This window comes from Euleptes europaea, chromosome 5, assembly GCF_029931775.1.
Source record: "Euleptes europaea isolate rEulEur1 chromosome 5, rEulEur1.hap1, whole genome shotgun sequence".
Classification (NCBI taxonomy): domain Eukaryota; kingdom Metazoa; phylum Chordata; class Lepidosauria; order Squamata; family Sphaerodactylidae; genus Euleptes; species Euleptes europaea.
In genome coordinates, this window is record NC_079316.1 from 80,319,178 (window position 1) to 80,338,600 (window position 19,423).

The 19,423-nt window shown below is 42.1% G+C and overlaps 1 protein-coding gene across 2 annotated transcripts in view; it reads right to left on the reverse strand.

Moving 5' to 3' along the window:
• Positions 1-2,485: 2,485 nt before the first annotated feature.
• The window catches only part of IDE (insulin degrading enzyme), a 90,749-nt gene continuing 73,811 nt past the window's right edge, over positions 2,486-19,423 (reverse strand). For both annotated transcript variants that reach the window (XM_056849649.1, XM_056849648.1), the window contains exons 19-25: positions 16,857-16,968; positions 14,924-15,091; positions 12,588-12,860; positions 11,977-12,038; positions 6,045-6,117; positions 5,633-5,700; positions 2,486-3,357 (exon numbers count right to left, since the gene is read on the reverse strand). In XM_056849649.1, the coding sequence (XP_056705627.1) occupies positions 3,262-3,357; positions 5,633-5,700; positions 6,045-6,117; positions 11,977-12,038; positions 12,588-12,860; positions 14,924-15,091; positions 16,857-16,968 (852 nt within the window). In that variant the 3' untranslated portion in view covers positions 2,486-3,261. The remainder of the gene's footprint in view (positions 3,358-5,632; positions 5,701-6,044; positions 6,118-11,976; positions 12,039-12,587; positions 12,861-14,923; positions 15,092-16,856; positions 16,969-19,423) is intronic.

Genomic DNA, 19,423 nt, shown 5'->3' on the forward strand with positions numbered 1-19,423 from the left:
AGCAGTTTTAATTTTAAAAAAATGCCATCCACACCTGCCTGATTGTCTTTGGGTCAAGCAGGGAATCCCACAATGGATGTCATCCTGAACACTAATCCTTCAAATCCATGAATGCTCAACCTGCGTTTTAAAACCCCATTGAAGCCCCTCCCATAACTCCCATCTTGTTAACTAAGCTACATGGACATCTAAGAATCAAGGTGTGTTGCCATGAGTGAATACAGAGTTGAACGTACATAGTCACTGAGTGCATGACCAAGTTCAACACATTACAGCACACTGTGGGCAAAAGTCATCAGACTGCTCAACATACAAACCAGATCAATTTTCAACCATGCGATGAGAAGAGTAAAAAAAAAAAAAGCTACCGTCTTCCCCATATGTTTGAAAAAAGACATATTGTTGTATGATGAAACAAACCCATCCAGCTTTAACACACAGTGAACGTGGGAGGCACTAAGGATTGACCTTCAGAACACAAACGCAACCTGGGAGATTATGTCTTAGGCCTTTTATGCAGGGATGTTTCCCCGCGGTCACCCCCGTTGAATGCTTTGGGGCTTCCTTTTGATTATGCATGCCTTTTTCTGCCCGTCAGAGGCTGCCTCACTCTCCCCGCATGTTCTGCCCACATTTTCCAGATTCTGACAGCATCCGGAAAACATGGGCAAAACACGTGGGGAGAGCGAGGCGACCTCTGATGGGCGAAAAATGCATGCATAATCAAAAGGAAGCTGCAAAGCAGTCGGTGGGGGTGACTGTGGGGAAACGTCCCTGCATAAAAGGCCTTCGTTCTCTCCGTAAACCGACTGGTCTTCCTACATGTGGGGAGATGGGTTTTGTCAATTTTAACTCAGTGAAATACAGCAACGATGCCATACAAATACCTTGACAAGATATAGAAGAGAAGTTCACTCAGTGGCCCAAGGTTAACAGTTTATTTCCTAGTTTATTAATGTAAACAACATATGGTTATATACTTTGCTCTCCAGGTAGATGCGACACGCAATTTTATTCGGGCAATCAACAAGACAATCACATCAGATGGCATCAATCATAACAAACAACATGGAGGGTGGGATGACGAAAGCACCCAGATGGCAAACTTCAGCCACCAATGCTCTGAATAAGATTAGCATTTTGCAGATTCAATTTCTCAGTTAAAAGGCACCATTTCTCTTTGAAAATTGTTGTTGTTGTTATTGGGGTTTTCATATATCTGGGTTCTTTTACAGAGCAAACCAAAGGAGAGTTACATCCTAAGTCCACTGAAAGCCAGTGAGCTTAGAAGGATGTAACTTTGCTTAGGATTTCAGTGGTAGTGTCTGAACTCTCCATTTTAAATATTCAGTACTTCGAATCTGTCTAATGAAAATAAGAAAGCAAAATAAATATCTGAAAGGCATGCTTGTTTAATATATATATCTATATGAATGCCTTTCACTTCAAGATACCCAATAAAATACACTTTTGTGTTTGTCTTCGAACACCTGGTCTCTCTCTCTCTCTGTGCTTTTAGTGGCAGAAGCCCACTAAAACCAATAGGCTGAAGACCAAATAGTTAAACCAACGTATAAGCGTTTTATATTTTCTGTCTTTTTAATATTACATATACATGTCTCCCCTTTGTGCTGTTCTTCCTAGAAATCAGTTGGTGTTAAGTTTGTTGCATTTTCTCCTGAATGGAGTAACCCATTGTGCTATTACAGCATGTTGAATACCTGAAAATGCTAAAAACGATACAAGATTAATGTGTGAAGGACAAACGTTTAGACAGTGCGCAAAATGTCGCATGTGAACTTTTTAGGCATCCAGGATTGTGCCCTGGCCATGCCCAGTTTGATGCTTCACTGTGAAATGGTTGAGTAAACATTACGTTTGACCTAACCACGATGCTGGAGAGACAAAAGTCCTTTCCTGTGCGACTTTGCATCATGTAGCCACTTTGCACGAGTAACAGCCCAGTTGAAATAACGGGCAAGAGCAAAGACTCTCATGAGGGTGCTTCTGCCTAACAGCATCTCTTAGTTTAAAAGTGTAGCATCAAGTTGCTTTTTTTTTTTGCCACTTCAACATCTGAACCTTGAGGAAGAACTCTGAAATTCTGCATCTAGGCCTTTAAACACTGGTAGGGGCTGGTTAACACACAGCTGCTAAGACTGATGGATGTCAGCTATGCCAGCCAATCTTGGACATTCAAATGGTGCGTTAGAGAGATCCAGACATATTTTGGCTGGGCATTCCCCACCCCCAGACTAAGGATGAAATCCAATGCACACTTGCTTGAGAATATGTCTCACTGAACTCAGAAACTCATTTTTCAGCAAAATATATGTAAGGAACTTGGATGCACAAATCAGTTTCATTTTCCCACACTTGGAATGCCTTTTAGTGGTCACCAATAGCCTTTTGTACAGTCATATCATAATCAGATTTGCTGCACCATCTAAAACATTGCATAAACAACTGGAAGAAATTGAAAGTGCCAAAATTATTTAATTTATGCAGATGAAAGGAAACATTTTTAGGGCAACCCTGAGAAAATGAAAGGTTTATAAACAATCAAACTAATACTCTTGATAAGAAAAAGATGGCTACTCAAGTGTTTCCAGCATTTTACTAGTCTGAATATAAAATGTCTTCAAATGTGTATAAAGATTAAAACCATCTCAATATACCTAACAAACTCTCCTTCTGTTAGCCACATTTGTTGCCAAATTCTTTTGTTTCCACTGATCTACCCAAAACCTAGATGTTTGGTTTCACTGATAATCAATTTTTTGACGATATCATTCAACAGCTTTCCTGCAAAAAGGTCAACATGTTCCTCTTAATAACGTTTTGTTCCTCCACATCGAATAAAACATCTACCCAAAGGCTTAATCTTAATTACCTCTCATAAGGAAAACATTTTAAGTAACGCCAGTTTGTTCCGAAAGCTTCTTCATATTCCATTATGCAAAACAAAACCTTTAAAAAGGACACACTATTGTAAAATATACCACACCTACAAGGACCTTTGAATATACCACTTGATTCTGATTTCCAAGAGTGGCTCTATAATAAAAACGACGCATGTCTACAGCCTATTTGCCTAATTGCTGTATCCCTACCACACCATTAATGTTGAATGGACCTAGAAGGAATCAGAGACCCTCATAATGGAAGGGACTGTTTGTCCTCGGAAGATGTTTGTTCATTTCAAAACCCACTGAAGTCACACAAGCACTGATCCACTTCTAGTTCTTCGCCCCAGAGTCTTCACAGTTTTGCAGCCATGAAATTGATATGTGGCTTCACCAGAGGAAAGAGGGGAAGGCTGCGCTTGAACTCTGTCATATTTTGAATCACGTCTGGCTGCAAATAAGCATTTTAGAAGGGGGAAAAAAGAGAGACACTGAGATTCTGGCACATACACGAGTATTTACACGCTGTGGTGAAGTCAGTGTTAAATTATAAACTGGAAGACGGACAGATTCCTTAGTCTGGGTTACAAAACAGATACAAAAAAAAAAAAAAAACCCTTAGAACCTGGTACAAATTTAAGACCTTCCTTGAAAGACTGAAGTGATGCTGGTTGAAGAAGCTGATGTCCTAGACGAGACTGATCTTCTGACCTTGATGGGGTGATTTTATCTTTGCCAGGTGATGTAACGAGTTTGGGAATATTTTTGGACCTTGGCCCTGCTAATACAGAAGCAGGCTGGTACCTTTGCTAAGAGCACCTTCTTTCACAGTGATGCTTGTAATTTGTCTCCCTACCTAGACTTCTCTGACATTCGTGGGTCTGCTCTTTAAGATCAATCAAAAGCCTCAATTACTACAGAAAGTCAGTGTTTTTAATTTGCTCTGCTCTGCTTCCGAATGGCCAGTGGGCCATAATAAAGACTGACCAACTACAGAATGACACAGCCCATCTTTTAAACAAGAGCGAGGTACTTTGAACATGCAACACCAACAGGCCTGGGGAAGGACTGTGGCTCAGTGGTAGAGCCTCTGCTTGGCATGCAGAAGGTCCCAGGTTCAGTCCCCTGCATCTCCAGTTAAAGGGACTAGGCAAGTAGGTGATGTGAAAGACCCCTGCCTGAGACCCTGGAGAGCCGCTGCTGGTCCGAGTAGACAAAACTGACTCTGATGGACCAAGGGTCTGATGCAGTATAAGGCAGCTTCATGTGCTCATGTGTTCAACACTGGAATAAGTACCTTAGCTGCCTAGCTGCTTCCAGACTCAATCCAAGGTGCTTACCTTTAAAGCCCTTTGTGACATGAGACCCACATATCTAAAAGGATCACATCTCTCCCTGTATTAACCCATGTGTGAGCTGCATTCTCCCAGTCAGCTTTTTCTCATGGTGCCCTCTCATAAAATTGCTCACTCTGCTTCCATTCCTCTTAAGCCTTCCTTGGTCATTTAACTGAATCTTCGGAAAGGCCCATTAGAAGAGGTTCAGAAGAAGAAAAAGAGTTGGTTTTTATATGCCGACTTTCTCTTCCACTTTAGGCAGAATCAAACCGGCTTACAATCACCTCCCCTTCCCCTCTCCACAACAGACACCTTGTGAGGTAGGTGAGGCTGAGAGTGTGTGACCAGCCCAAGGTCACCCAGCTGACTTCATGTGTGGGAGTGGGGAAACTAACGCGGTTCACCAGATTAGCCTCCGCCGCTCATATGGAGGAGTGGGGAATCAAACCCGGCTCCCAAGTCAGAGTCCTCCGCTCCAATCCACTGCTCTTAGCCACTACACCACGCTGGCTCTCTCAGAAGGTGCCTTCATTGTCCAACTTGAGGACGGTGCGCAAGGCCAGCCTCTTCCAGAGGGCTTTTAGGCTGAGGCTGCTTCTTGTGAATAATGTTGAGTATATCAGTAAGATGGAGACAGAGTTATTACTTGTCAGGCCTGTATCTGTACTAATGTTGTTCATTTTCTGATTTTGTGTTTTTTTAATTGTACGTTTTGCTATTCTGGGCAGGATACAAATATTGTAATAAATAAATAAATAAATGCACATTCAGCTAAATGAAAGCTTCCTGGAAGATTGTTTCCTCCAAAGTTATGTATCAAATAGATCAGGGGTGTCAAACTCAATTGTTACGAGGATATGACATAAATGTTACTTGGTTGGGCTGGGCCATGCCTTGCTGCCCCAGATCAAGAGTGGGGAGGAGGGTGGCTGCCTCAGCTGCCTCGCGGGCCGGATAAGTGTTCCCAAGGGGCCAGATCCAGCCCGCGGCGCTTGTTTTGCACCCCGAAATAGATGCTTAGAAAGCCATTTTCTGCTAAAGGAATTTACATTACTGAATCCTGTTTTTTTTTTTTTTTTGCCATCAAGCCGCAGCTGACTTATGGCGAAGCTGGGCTAAGAGCGGGATATAAGAATGATAATAAATAAATAAATCTGAGACAGCCCTTACAATTTCATTGATCTGCATATGAATCAAAAGGCCAACTAAGCAATATCAAAAGATTCTGAAAGAAAAGTTAAAATGCAACTTTGCAGACCTGTCCCTAACTTTAGACTTGTCTCTCATAGGTAACTGTGACCCAATGTGGTAATTATGTTGGATGGTGTCATATGTTGGATGGTCTCCATTCTTTTAAAAATGGTTATGAAAAGACTTTTTTTTTTTTACCTGTGGCAGTGGTGGTGCTGGTGCCAGATTGACATCATTTTGGCATGGAAATTCTCCCACCACTGGGCCTGTCAAATTTAAAACAAACAAACACTTGTTAAAAACATCCCATTATGAACATAAAAACTCCAAAGAGACCATTCCAAGCCAAGGATTAAGATTCACAATGAAAATGCCAGGTTGTTTCTTGCACTACCTAGAAATCTACAAATTCCCAATCTTCTCAAACTTTACTTCTTTTTTAGCTCTTGTCTGCGTGCAAATACTTCCACCCATCCACCAGAGGTCATAAAAATCCTACCAGAACTGAGATTTGCAGGACAAGTATCTATGGTGCAATTTTTTTTTTTTTACTGTGCTTACTTGGACAATTTTTTTTGTTTTTGGAGAAATAAATACACTCAATACTTACAGGAGTCCATTTCCCTTGCTAGTACATGTACGGATACTTTATGTCTTCTTGAGGCATCTACAGCCAACATTCTCTACAGAAAAAAAAATCAAAGCCAGTTATTCCAGCAGAGACCAATGCAATGTTTTACTGAGGACTTCAAAGAATGAAGAAATTGGCCTTCCCTGATAGACATGAGCAAGCCAGAGCATCTATCAAGTAGAGTGGAATATCCAGATCTGCCACCACGAATATGTAGCCTATATCCTATGCATTATGCAGACACTGCTACTTCTCTCCAGGATCATGAAAACCCTTCCACATCAGCTATAAATGAACTGCTTCTGTAGATTGATTCTCAAATATAGGAAAGCACCTGCTGGTCGCCCCCCCCCCCCCCCACGACCCTTGGTAATAGTGACCTACCAACGCTTTGGTGCATCAATGAGCCCGTTCCCCCTACTTCAGGTCAGCTGCTATGTAATGGGTGTGGCCAGGCAGAGAAAACTGCAGCAGACTCTCCCCAAAGCCCCCTTATAAAGTATCAAGAGAAACGAAACTACAGTGCGGGAAGTTAAAAGTATATGATAAAAATGAAATGACTAGAACGAAAATTCGACTTGAAATGTTAATACAAAAAATACTGAGCAATATTTAAGGCAATATTAAATGTATTAAATCAGTAAATACAATAAAATCTAGAATTAGTTGTTTTCATCTCATTGCAGGCGTCATTAACTGAATCAGTTGGGTAGGGAATAAATCAAAGCTCTCGGACACTAGACAGTTTAACCACAACATTTATGTCAGTAATTAACATTTTCTGGATCTGTTGTAACAAGAGGTCTATCAAAACGAACGCAATACATTGTCACGTTCTGTTAGTAGTGCCATGAAAGCAACGAGCTTTCCTAAAGAATCTTAGAGCAGTTCTTACAAAAAGCATCTTCCAAAGGTAACAAGAAAGTTAATTACAAGTTCCTACTTGCAGCTATTTTTGCACATATTGTAGTACTGAGTTTTTAGAATTTTACTTTTGATACGACAGAAAGGCAATTGCCCTTCTAATGGTCCTCTTCTTCTTCTTAATAATAATGATTGATTTTATTGTTTTAATGAAGACGTATTATTATTATGACTGTAGGATGGTTAGGGTTAGGATGGTTTTACTGTTGTTACCTGCCCTGAGCCTGGCTTCGGCTGGAGAGGGCGGGATAGACATTTAAAATAGTAAACTTTTTTTAAAAAGCAACTACTTTTATTATGTTTATTTTAATCACATGATGTTACTTAGTAAAATAATTTTCTGCATGTATAAGATCTAAACCATGCGTCACTGACCATAAGTGAGGATCTCTTTGTGGAAATGCTATTAGCAGAACACAGACTAGATCTGGAAGAGCTGTAGAACAAGTCTGCTTTAAAGAATTGGAAAGGGCCCCGGCTCAGTGATAGAGCATCTACTTGCCATGCAGTAGGTCCCCAGCTCAGTCCCTTGCATCTCCAGTTAAAAGGGCCAGTTAGTAGGTGATGTGAAAGACTGTGGCCTGAGACCCTGGAGAGCTTTTGCCAATCAGAGTAGATAATGCTGGACTCGATGGACCAATTCTGTACAGGGCAGCTTTATGAATATGAGTAATTTGCCTGAAATTCTTTTTCATAGTGTTGAATTCGTCTTTTTTTTTTTAATGTGGTTTGCTAGTCAGGCAACTCTGTGTTCCTCGAAGATTATTTATTTATTGTTATATTTTAGATTTATATCCTGCCCCTCCCTCACTACAGCAGGGCTCTGGGTAACAACAAATCGAATGAATTTAAAAATCAGAAACAATTAAAATAGATTAAAATACATAATATGCAAATAAGATGGCACCCTAAATTTGCAGCAGAGCAGACTCCCGAGAATATCAAACCCTCCACAAAGTAAATGAGGAGGGGGACTGAGGGGAGCATGTAGAAGGGGGGGGCGCTCTGCCCGTTTACCGGTAGATGTGATAGAGCAGCCGAAAGTTCTCAACCATGTGCCTGGCAAAACATCTCCATATTACAGGCTCTGTGGAACTCAGACAGGTCCTGCAGGGCCCAGGTCTCCTAAGACAGAGAGCTCCAGCAGGCAGGGGCCCTGGCCCTTTTCAAGGACACCCGGACTTTGGGAACTAGCGTGAAGCATCCATGGGGGACATAGTGGGTGAGGCGGTCCCGCAAGTATTAGGGTCCCAGACCGTTAAGGGTTTTAAAGGTTAAAACCAGCATCTTGAACCTGGTCCGGAAGCATATCAGCAAACAATGCAGCTGGAGGAGAATAGGGTGAACAGAAACTCTTCAAGGGGTCCTTGTTAGGACCCTCGCAGCTGCATTCTGTACCAATTGAAACTTCCGGAGTAGTCTCAGGGGCAGCCCTACGTACAGCGAGTTACAGTAATCCAGCCTGGAGGTGACCATTGCATGGATCACTGTGGCCAAGTTGGAGCAAGACAGGTAGGAGGCTAACTGCTGAACACTGCAAAGATGATAAAAAAAAACTGTCCTTAATTTTTCAAGGAAGTTTGTTTTTATTTCTGTGGCAACTGTGGATTCTGATTCCAAGCAGCACAGGCCATCTGGCTGAATATGGCTTGCTGCAACATCAGTATTTGCCAAATACCTTTATTATTTGAAATGCAAGAGACACACACTGTTCCGTATAAAATTCACAAAAACCTACTACAAGGCTGCCCTCTGCCCTAGATAATGTCAGCAGAAAATACACGAAAGGACTCAGAAGGCCTCTGGTATGGTGTTTCTACTCAGCAGAGTTTACTGTGTATATAATATAAAAACTGACCCTAAATTATCTGGTTTCAAGAATGTGAGTTCACTTCAATGGTCAGCAAGGCAATGGTAGAAAACAAGATTCTACTCAAAGGTGTCTTTAAGCAAGTTCTGCCAATTTTGAGGGGTAAAGAGGAGGCAATAAACGCTGTTCTTAAGTATAGATTGGTTTTAGTAATATCCAGAATGTTTCATAGTACTTAAATCTGAAAAAAAAATCTGCTCAGTAAGTTTTAAGCGGACAACTCAAGTCATTTTGCAAAATTCATGGGGATGGATCTTGTGCCTCTGTTCCACTAATGGTGGTACCTTCCCATAGTGCAAGTTGCCTTCCCGTGGGAAGGGATTCCCCAAGTGGGCACACTTGGAATTCTGAGATCAGGGAGTTGATATGACCAGAAAATCACTGCAATGGGGAACATGGACAACCCCAAAATGGCTGCCCTGAGGTGTTGGGCTTATCGCAAAGAGTTAGGAGGTTGCAAGCCAAGCCTCCTCCTATGAAGGAAGCAACTGTTTCTGAACAGCTGCTGCACCCTGTGTTGCCTCCTGGATTGTTCCGAAACACCTGCTTCAATTACACCTGGTATACTCCCCAGAGAAGGTTAAGATCATCTAACACTAATTTACTGGTGGTCCCTGGCCCAAGAAGTGTCCGGCTGGCCTTGTCCATGGCTTTTTCTGCCCCGGCCTGGTGGAATAGTCTTTCTAGTGAGACCTGGCCCCTGCAGGACCTTATGGAGTTCTGCAGGGCCTGTAAAACAGAACTGTTCCACCAGGCCTATGGTTGAGGTCAGCTACGGTTCTACTGTACATGCTGGCTACCCTACTTTACCTGCCGCTGCCGAATACCCACCTGCAGGCCAAATACTTTGGCCTTACATGACAATTCTATGCCCCATTTGTAATTCTAATCTTAATATGTTAGGGTAGCTTTAATTTATTGTTTTACATGATTTTATAGTTCTGTTGTATTTTTATGTGAGCCGCTCAGAGCCCAGCCTGCCAGGGGAGAGTGGGTGACAAGAATGATAAATAAATAAATAAATTAGGTGGCGGTAAGCCTGGACTGGTTATTTTGTTTTGGGGAAGAAGCAAATGGGCACCGAGAAACCCACTTGCAGGCACCAGGTTGAGGAAATCAATGCCCTAGGAAGAAGAAGAGTTGGTTTTTATATGCTGACTTTCTCTGCCACTTAAGGGAGAATCAAACCGGCTTACAATAACCTTCCCTTCCCCTCCCCACAACAGACACCCTGTGAGGTGTGTGACAGGGAGAGAGAATGACTTGCCCAAGGTCACCCAGCTGGCTTCATGTGTAGGAGTGGGGAAACAAATCCAGTTCACCAGATTAGCCTCCGCAGCTCATGTGGAGGAGTGGGGAATCAAACTCGGTTCTCCAGATCAGACTCCACCACTCCAAACCACCGTTCTTAACCACTACACCATGCTGGCTCTCCAAAGGTTCTCACGCTAAAGGCCCGTTGCATCCACGGAAGATGCTTTGGCCCGGGGAAAAGCACCACCATTTGCAAAACAGATCCACAGGAGACAGCCCCAGAACTAACATCGCTCCCAGAGCTGAGTGCAAGCCACAACAAGCTATTATTATAGCTTCTTATGCAGTACAAACACTGTGCAGGTGTTACAGCTAACTTTATGACAATGACAGCTGCAGTATCCAGTGATGCCTACAAGGTCACTGTGTGCCTTGCATAATTCAGCAAAGAACAGAGGAAGAGGCGGAGGTTCTTCCCCCCTCCCACACTATACTGTAAAGCCTTTAGAAGGTTAGTGCTGCAATTCTAACCCACAACGGACAAGGACTGGATTATATGAGTGCTTCCCTAAAGAACTTCTATTTCTTTAAAAACCACAACAACAAAAATGCACTCACCAAAAATGAATAAAACACCACCACTCTTTCATCAGATTTTAATCTTGCTGGCTGTGGGAACACAAGCTTATTTTCCCAAAGCCAACTACCTATAGTGCCAACCAGAGAATATAATTCTCTAGAGAAATGGTACCCACTCTGCAGCTTGTGGAAAGCCACATCTGCAATTCCCATCAACCCAAACAGCTGCATTTACTTCTATCCCTGGTATGAGGCCTGCACCTCAGGAAGCCTTGCAGCGTGCCTTACGTTAGACAGAGCTCGTGTTCGTCTGAGTGGGTCATCTTTGTGCAACATTTTGAATGCTTTTTTGAAAAGAGCCCTCGGGGGCATCGTGTGCTCCTCCAAGACCGCGAGAACGAATGGAGGGCAGAGTAAATAAATAGTTAAATTGTGGAACTCCCTGCCCCAGGATGTGGTGATGGCTGCTAACCTAGAAGGCTTTAAGAGGGGAGTGGACATGTTCATGGAGAATAGGGCTATTCTTGGCTACTAGTCAAAATGGATACTCGTCATGATGCATACCTATTATCTCTAGTATCAGAGGAGAATGCCTATTATATTAGGTGCTGTGGAACACAGGCAGGATAATGCTGCAGTTGTCTTTTTTATGGGCTTCCAAGAGGCACCTGGTTGGCCACTGTGTGAACAGATTGCTGGACTTGATGGGCCTTGGTCTGATCCAGCAGGGCCTTTCTGATGTTCTTATGTTCTTAATATGTTGTGGCTAGACCAGGATGTGAAGTCTCAGCCTAAGAGGTACAACGACTCGCGGTAGAAGAGCAGCGACAATGAAGAAAAATACGAGAAAGAGCTGGAAGCATCCAATCTCAGCAATGGCAGAGAAGGAACTGAGGGGTGAGGGGATACCCTGCCCAGAAGCATGTGACTGTTTTGGCAGGAGGCCGTCCTGCTCGCTTCTAAGGGGAGGGGCATCCCCCTGAGTGAGCTAGAAAAAAATCCTCTGGGGCAGGCGCAGTCCCAATGCACAGCTGCACCAGAAGACTGAAGATGAACAGTACATTTACCTTGGCCAAAAAACAAAATTCAGAATAAGGGGGAGGGGAGACTGAGAATACTCTCCTAGACTCTGCTGGAATGCTGCCAGTTAGGGAGTTATGCAAACCATCAGGATTTACATTTGGTTTATCTGAGCTCTAACTCGATCCAACCATTCCAAATATACATTATCACACTGCCTACCCCAAAATATTAACTAAAATATATATATTATGATCAACTTACCTTGTAAAAGTGCATGATATCATCCTTAGTGAGAGTTTTAAGGTACGCCACTTCAATGTTATCTGGATAGCAATGTTTATAATTAAAGTCAGCAAATGATACTTATTTTAAACTTTTAACGCCAATATGTTAGCTTCGCAAGCTACTGATAGTCTTAAGAAATGAGAGCATTTCTCTGAGTCTGTGCATATAAAACAAACCCAATCCTTAAGGTTAAGAAACCAGTAACGTTACACCTGCATCAACCTTCATTTTTTTCTTAGCCAGATTGAAAGGAAGAGGTAAGGAATTTATTCCAGTGCTGAGATTTCCAGAATGCACACCTCTTTTTTTCACAGACATAAAGTATTATGTTATAGCATCCAATCACTATGTAACAGATTATAAAAATCCACAGTAGGCATATTTCAGTCACAAAGAACTGTCCTGAATTGGTGAAAAAAAATCACTGAAACTGCTATGCATTATATTTCATTGCTGAGATCAGTATCAATAAATCTGATGAGTATATTATAGAATTAAATATGCTGGGCCTGTGAATCAAACTTTTTAGGCTTTAATCCACAAGTGTTTATATTTTCAGTTTTGAAAGGGGTTTCAGCTTTTCTTACCTCTGTCAAAGTTGTACTGTTGGGAAATTATTTCCCCCCAGTATTTGTCACACTCAGCAGATAGCTTCTTTGGTTTGTCAAGGCGGCGAATGGCTAGGGCCTGGATGTGCTTCTGGAAGGCTTCCTCCGACATTTCCTCTAGGCCCTTCTCCATCGTTTTTAAAAAAGCTTCAACCCTGCTCTCCAAGTAGTGCGGGGGCTTTTCTGACTGGATGATAAATCGCAGTCCCTGGATACCATTTGCCCTGCGTGGACCACTGAACACAATGTAACCTTGAAAGAAAGAGAGACAAAACCCCAAACCAATTCAACTGACGAGAGACTGCAATTTCATATCAATTACATCCCCCCTCCCAAAAAGGAGATTTATATTTCTTTTGTTGAATTCTAGCTTTTCTTATTAAGCTAATAAGAACATAAGAAAGGCCATGCTGGATCAGACTGAGGTCCATCGAGTCCAGCAGTCTGTTCACACAGTGGCCAACCATGCGCCTCTAAGAAGCCCACAAACAAGACACATGAACACACGAAGCTGCCTTATACTGAATCAGACCCTTGGTCCATCAAAGTCAGTATTGTCTACTCAGACCAGAGTGGCTCTCCAAGGTCTCAGGTGGGGGTCTTTTACACCACCTACTTGTCTAGTCCCTTTAACTGGAGATGCCAGGGACTGAACCTGGGACCTTCTGTATGCAAAGCAGAGACTCTGCCACTGAGCCCCAGCCCCTCCCCACACAACTGCAGCAGCATTGTCCTGCCTGTGTTCCAAAGCACTTAATAGGCATGCTCCTCTGATCCTGGAGAGAATAGGTATACATCATGACTAGTATCCATTTTTACTAGTAGCCATGAATACCCCTCTCCTCCAAGAACATGGCCACTCCCCTCTTAAAGCCTTCCAAGTTGGCAGCCATCACCACATCCTGGGGCAGGGATGATGACCACTAGTCCCATAATGGTGTCATATCAAGCAAATAGAAGTCATAACCAAGCTAACTTTCAGGCTACTGGAGGGATTTTATATTATGTGTTTTTGACTATGGGGGGAAAGAACACAGTTTTAAAAAATCTAAATAATTGCATTCACAATTCTCCTGCATCTCTCTGAAGCAGTGACTACTAAAACAATTTGATTTGTCACTATTTGTAAAGGAATACAAATAGTGAATCACAGCCACCATGATTACATTCAGGTGGCTTGTCCAAACCATAATGTCAGCAGCTTCCTCCCACACGATGGCTAAAAAATACAAAAAGCAATGGGAAAAGAGGGTTTGAACCTCCCACCCACATTAATACAGTAGTTAATGCAATTGTTTTTTAAAAACTTTATTACACAAGGATGTCACCTGTGCTGAGGGATACAAATTTAATCATACTTTGTGTGTGTGTTAAAGCGCCGTCAAGTCACTTCTGACTCATGGCAACCCTATTAATCAATGTCCTCCAAAACGTCCTATCCTTAACAGCCTTGCTCAGGTCTTGCAAACTGAGGGCCGTGGTTTCCTTTATAGAGTCAATTCATCTCTTGTTGGGTCTTCCTCTTTTCCTGCTGCCCTCAAGTTTTCCTAGCATTATTGTCTTTTCCTAGCATTACTGTCTTTTCCAGTGACTCTTGTCTTCTCATAATGTAACCAAAGTATGACAGCCTCAGTTTTAGCTTCTTGGGTCAGTTCAGGCTTGATTTGATCTATAACCCACTGATTTGTTTTTTTGGCAGTCCACGATATGCATAACACTGTCCTCCAACACCACATTTAAAAAGAATCTACTTTCTTCCTATCAGCTTTTTTCATTGTCCAGCTTTCACACCCATACATAGTAATAGGGAATACGATGACATTAATTAACTTGATCTTGGTTGCCAGTGACACAGACCTACTTACTTTAGATGACACATCATACTTTAGGTGCACATAAGTGACTTACAGCTCTTCATTTGCTGTGTTAACTTTGAAGGTATGTCCAACAATGCAAACCCTAAACAGAGTCACATCCTTCTAAGTCCATTGAAGTCAGTGGGCTCAGAAGGGTACAAATCTGCTTAGGACTGCACTGCAAAACACCTATTATTCAATAAAGTAAGCCACCTTGAGTTCCTATAAGGTAGAAAGGCAGCTAATAAATGTTTTAAACAAACGAACGAGCAAACAGTGTTGAGTGACTGCCAACAGACAGGCAACCATACTGCAGCTTACCATTTGTCATCTGTCCGTGAACTGTATCAGTGGGCTTCTCGGTAAAATTTAGAAATGAGACGCCTGCCAATCCCAATAATGTGAGGATCTATCCTGTTCTGTGCAAGCATGGGGAAGGGGAGTCAAGCCAAAGCTTACCTAACTGTTCCTTAGTGCGCAGGGTGTTGAAGCAAGGCTCTGAGATAATCTGACAGAAGAGCTCCAGAAACATGTTCTCCGAGGTGCTTTGCATATCTGTTTGATAATATATTTCTATGCCGCAATTATTATGAACGTCGTTCCTCTGCTGATAGACAAACCAACCCCCTGCAAGACAAAGATAAGCCAAGTGTGATTTTTAAAAGACGGCAAGCAAACAGCCTTCTATTACAAACATAATTTGTATTGAAGGAGGAACCTACACTGTCTGCTCAATGCAGAAAGCTAAACAGCCAGCTCCCTTTTCGTGCACATAGACAACCGAGTGAAAAGCCAGTTGGGTGGAGCGGGGAGGGTGTTGCACTAGGAATGGGCAGATCTAGGGCTAAATCCCCACACAGCCACGAAGTTCACTGGGTGACCTTGGGCCAATCACAGACACACTCAGCCTAACCAACTTCACGGGACTGTGGTGAGGATGAAAGAAAAGAGTTACCCTGAACTGTTTTGGAGTACAACTGGGATGAAATTTTTTTGCAATATAACAAATCCCATGGACTAGGATGATGTGAGGAGCATGATTTCCGTCTTCCAAGAGTTTCTAGTCACATCAGTTCAGCTGCATAAATATCTCAAACAGCGTTCTGATAAAGTGTGACGGGAGATTTACAAATTAACAACCAGTCGCCCATGCTATGTTATTTCTCAAGCTGCACTTCTACGTTTTACTATCAGCGTTACTGTTCTGCATTGCAGAACTATTTGTGTGCTTCATACGAATCCCCGGACATGCATTTTTAAGGTAAATACTGGAAATTACAAGGTTTCATTTTTGTAGCTACTCTGCACTGTATTCAATGAGGCATAGTCTTTTCCTCCAATACTGCACACAGAGAATCACCACAGATTTAGAGACAAGATTCTTCTGGCAAGAAAAACCACTTAGCCATTTTATTCTGCAAGTTCCATGATACAAAATGGAATACCAAGTCAGAGTCAGTAAAAACAAATTAGAGATGATGGAACAAATTATGGATTTTAAACTGAATTTAAACTAAATTTAAAATCAAATCATAGATTTTAAACTAGGGTTTTTAATGTATTTTATTGTGTCTTGTTGTTGTTTACACTGTAAGCTGCCTTGAGTTCCTGTAGGGTAGAAAGGTAGCTAATAGATGTTTTAAATAAAATAAGGAGATAAAAAATAAGGCCAAGGTCATTGGAGCAAAATAAGGTTAAAATATATTTTATTACTCAGTTAAAACAGTTAGAGCAGTTCCTCAGTGGAACAGGCTTCCTTGGGAGGTGGTGAGCTCTCCTTCCCTGGATGTTTTGAAGCAGAGGCGAGATGGTCATCTGTCAGCAATGCTGATTCTATGACCTTAGGCAGATCATGAGAGGGAGGGCATCTTGGCCATCTTCTGGCCCATGGAATAAGGGTCACTGGGGTGTGTGTGGGGGGAGGTAGTTGTGAATTTCCTGCATTGTGCAGGGGGTTGGACTAGATGACCCTGGTGGTCCCTTCCTACTCTATGAGTCTATGATTCTAAAATTCCCTATGCATTTTGCCCAAGGGGCTTCTTCAGTGGAATGTTAGTCCTGCAGTGGGTTTAAAAAAAAAACTTATACTTTTCTTTGAAAAAAACATTGCAAGACTAACAGATTCCACTGAAGAAGCCCCTTGGCCTAAACACATAGGGAATTTATAAATATAAAATACATTTTTTATACAAAATATATTTTACCTTATTTTGCACCATCACCCTTGGCCTTATTCTTAATCTCCCATGACTGGTGGGGGCCCTGTTATTTCTCCTTAAGTAAAATAAACAAATTAAACAAAACCCCTTTCTGAGTCCAACTCTTGGGCACTACAAATCTCAGCTTTAAATGTGATGTTTTACAGCTTCCCCCATCCAGAAGGACAACTTACTGTCGGGCAGCTGTACTTCTCTGTATCTCACTAGCTGGCTGGGAAGCAGAGGCTTTGTATGAGCGTGCTCAATGAGAGTGTCTTCTACCATCTGCATAATTCCTAATGCAGCCTGGGAGAGAAGAAATCCATTACAGTTGCCGCAACAATTCTCCACTTGGTAGTACACAGAGAGATAACAGGTTATTAAGGAAATGGCAAACAAGAAAAGAAAGGGAGATGATTAATTGAAACAGATTAATTGCAGGTGTGAACAACAGGGAAGGCGAGATATATTTCATGCAACGGCTATGCAGAGTAACAAAACTGATGACAGAATCCCCAGATGGTTTCTACTTTACATTTAAAATACTAAAACAACCAAAGGGAGCTTGAAATTGTATACTGCATGCATACATACGTTTGTTAGAGTTTACATGCTATGACTTCTGTGGAATTATAACTGACACAAGTTAATGTTGCAATAATTCTTATAAGTTTGTTCTACCTATAATTGTAGGGGGCTAACAGTGAATGCAGCAGGAGGAACCATCATCCAAAGGCTGCCCTAAAACCTTAAGTAGAAATTATCTTCAGATTTCTTATGATTAGCAAGCAAAAGCTCAGGAACCAAAGGCTTAAGAACGGTTCACTACTAGCCAGCCTCTCCTAAAGAGAAAAATCATCTTTAGGGTTTTGATAAAGGATAGAGAAGCTCTTTCAGACCGTCTGGCTACAGAAAATCTGTAAATTTCTATCATGTATTGGCCAAGAAGGAGGGTGACCAGGAAAAAAAATCCTGTCACAGGCTGTTGTGCAAAGAATCCAGATGTCACTTCTTTTCTATAACCTCCATCTCCTACATGTTAGGACATACTTGGGACCGAATGGTCTTTCAAGCCCCTTTCCTCTTCATTTATTGGAAATTTTTCAAGTCACTTCCTCCTTCCACACCTTTACCAATTACCTATGGCAGAAAGACTCTAAACCACCCCCAGTCACTTGTAGACGGGTCTCTGGAAACCTATCAGAATTGTCCCCACCCTCACTATATTCTACAATGGCTTAGTCCTCTTGAACCTGCAAGCAGCAAAGACTCATTTTGCGTCATGTTCATGGGGTGTTATAGTACAGATGTACTAGCAGCAAAATTGTGCTCACTCCCTCAATACGGTAAATGCCTTTTACCATTTCTGCAGAGAGAAATCTTAATTTCTGGTCTGGATAGCCAGCTCTCTTTGAATGACTTTCTACTTCAAATAAAACTTCACAAGAATCAGCAACAAACTTACAGGATGTTTGAAGTTACTGTAGCAAAAATTCTTTTTAAATAGAAACCAATCACCACCAGGTTACACTCAAATGATGTACGCAAAGAATCCAGGCCTTTAAAACTCAGCTGCGATTACAGAAATACAAAATCCCCAAAACATCTGAGTGGCTGACTGCAATTAGAGGTACAGCTTCAAATGGAATATCCGTGAGAATGATCAATTTTTACATGCAAGAAAAATCTTTATGGTGTACTTGAAAATTTTCCAGTTTAGAACTTCTTTATCTGTACTCTAAATTTCATTTAAAATAGGTCTGCAAAAAATACACACAACTTCTAACCTGCAAAGCAGGATGAGGTTTGATCACACAGATAATGCCAAACAAAGCCACTTCCTCTCCGCCCCCTCACCAAACTACCACAGAAACAGTTTTACCACTGCGGCTAGAATGCAACTCCAGCTCTTGGCTAGCATGTTAACAATCATGTCTGTTCAAATAAATGCAATTATCTGCATGCTTAAATGCTTCTTAGCCTAAAGTTTTCAAACTGGGAGATGCGACAAGCACCTGGAACCTAATGAAGACACAAGCTCTTTTTCCCCCACTTTAGGTCGGAGTCTCTCACCTCATTAGACTTAGAAGAAGAGTTGGTTTTTATATGCCGACTTTCTCTACCACTTAAGGAAGAATCAAACCGGCTTACACCTTCTCTTCCCCTCCCCACAACAGACACCCTGTGAGGTAGGTGGGGCTGAGAGAGCTGTGACTAGCCCAAGGTCACCCAGTTGGCTTCAGTTGTAGGAGTGGGGAAACAAATCCAGTTCACCAGATTAGCGTCTGCTGCTCATGTAGAGGAGTGGGGAATCAAACCCGGTTCTCCAGATCAGAGTCCACTGCTCCAAACCACCACTCTTAACCACTACACCACGCTGGCTCTCTGTCCTAGGCACAGAGCCTGTGTATTTCAAGTATCATACTGGGCCTAATGACATACCCTCATGTGTTATTCCCCCCCTTTTTTCTGCCTTTCTGTAATCTCCCTTAGTAACTATTATAAGAGTGTCAAGAGAGTGGTTATGAGTCACCCTCTCTTTTGCTCTTAGGATCTAATTTGGATGGTCACAAATGGGGCTGTTTTTCAATCTATACAAAGGTTTCCCCCTCCCTGGAACAAAAAGTGGCATGAGGCAATCGTTACAGCTCTGCCACCGTGTACACAAATTGCCCGTTACTGCACTGAACCCTACCAGCTCAGCTGGGCCAGTGTGGTGTCGTGGTTAGAGTACTGGTCCATGCTTGGGGAGTCCCAGGTT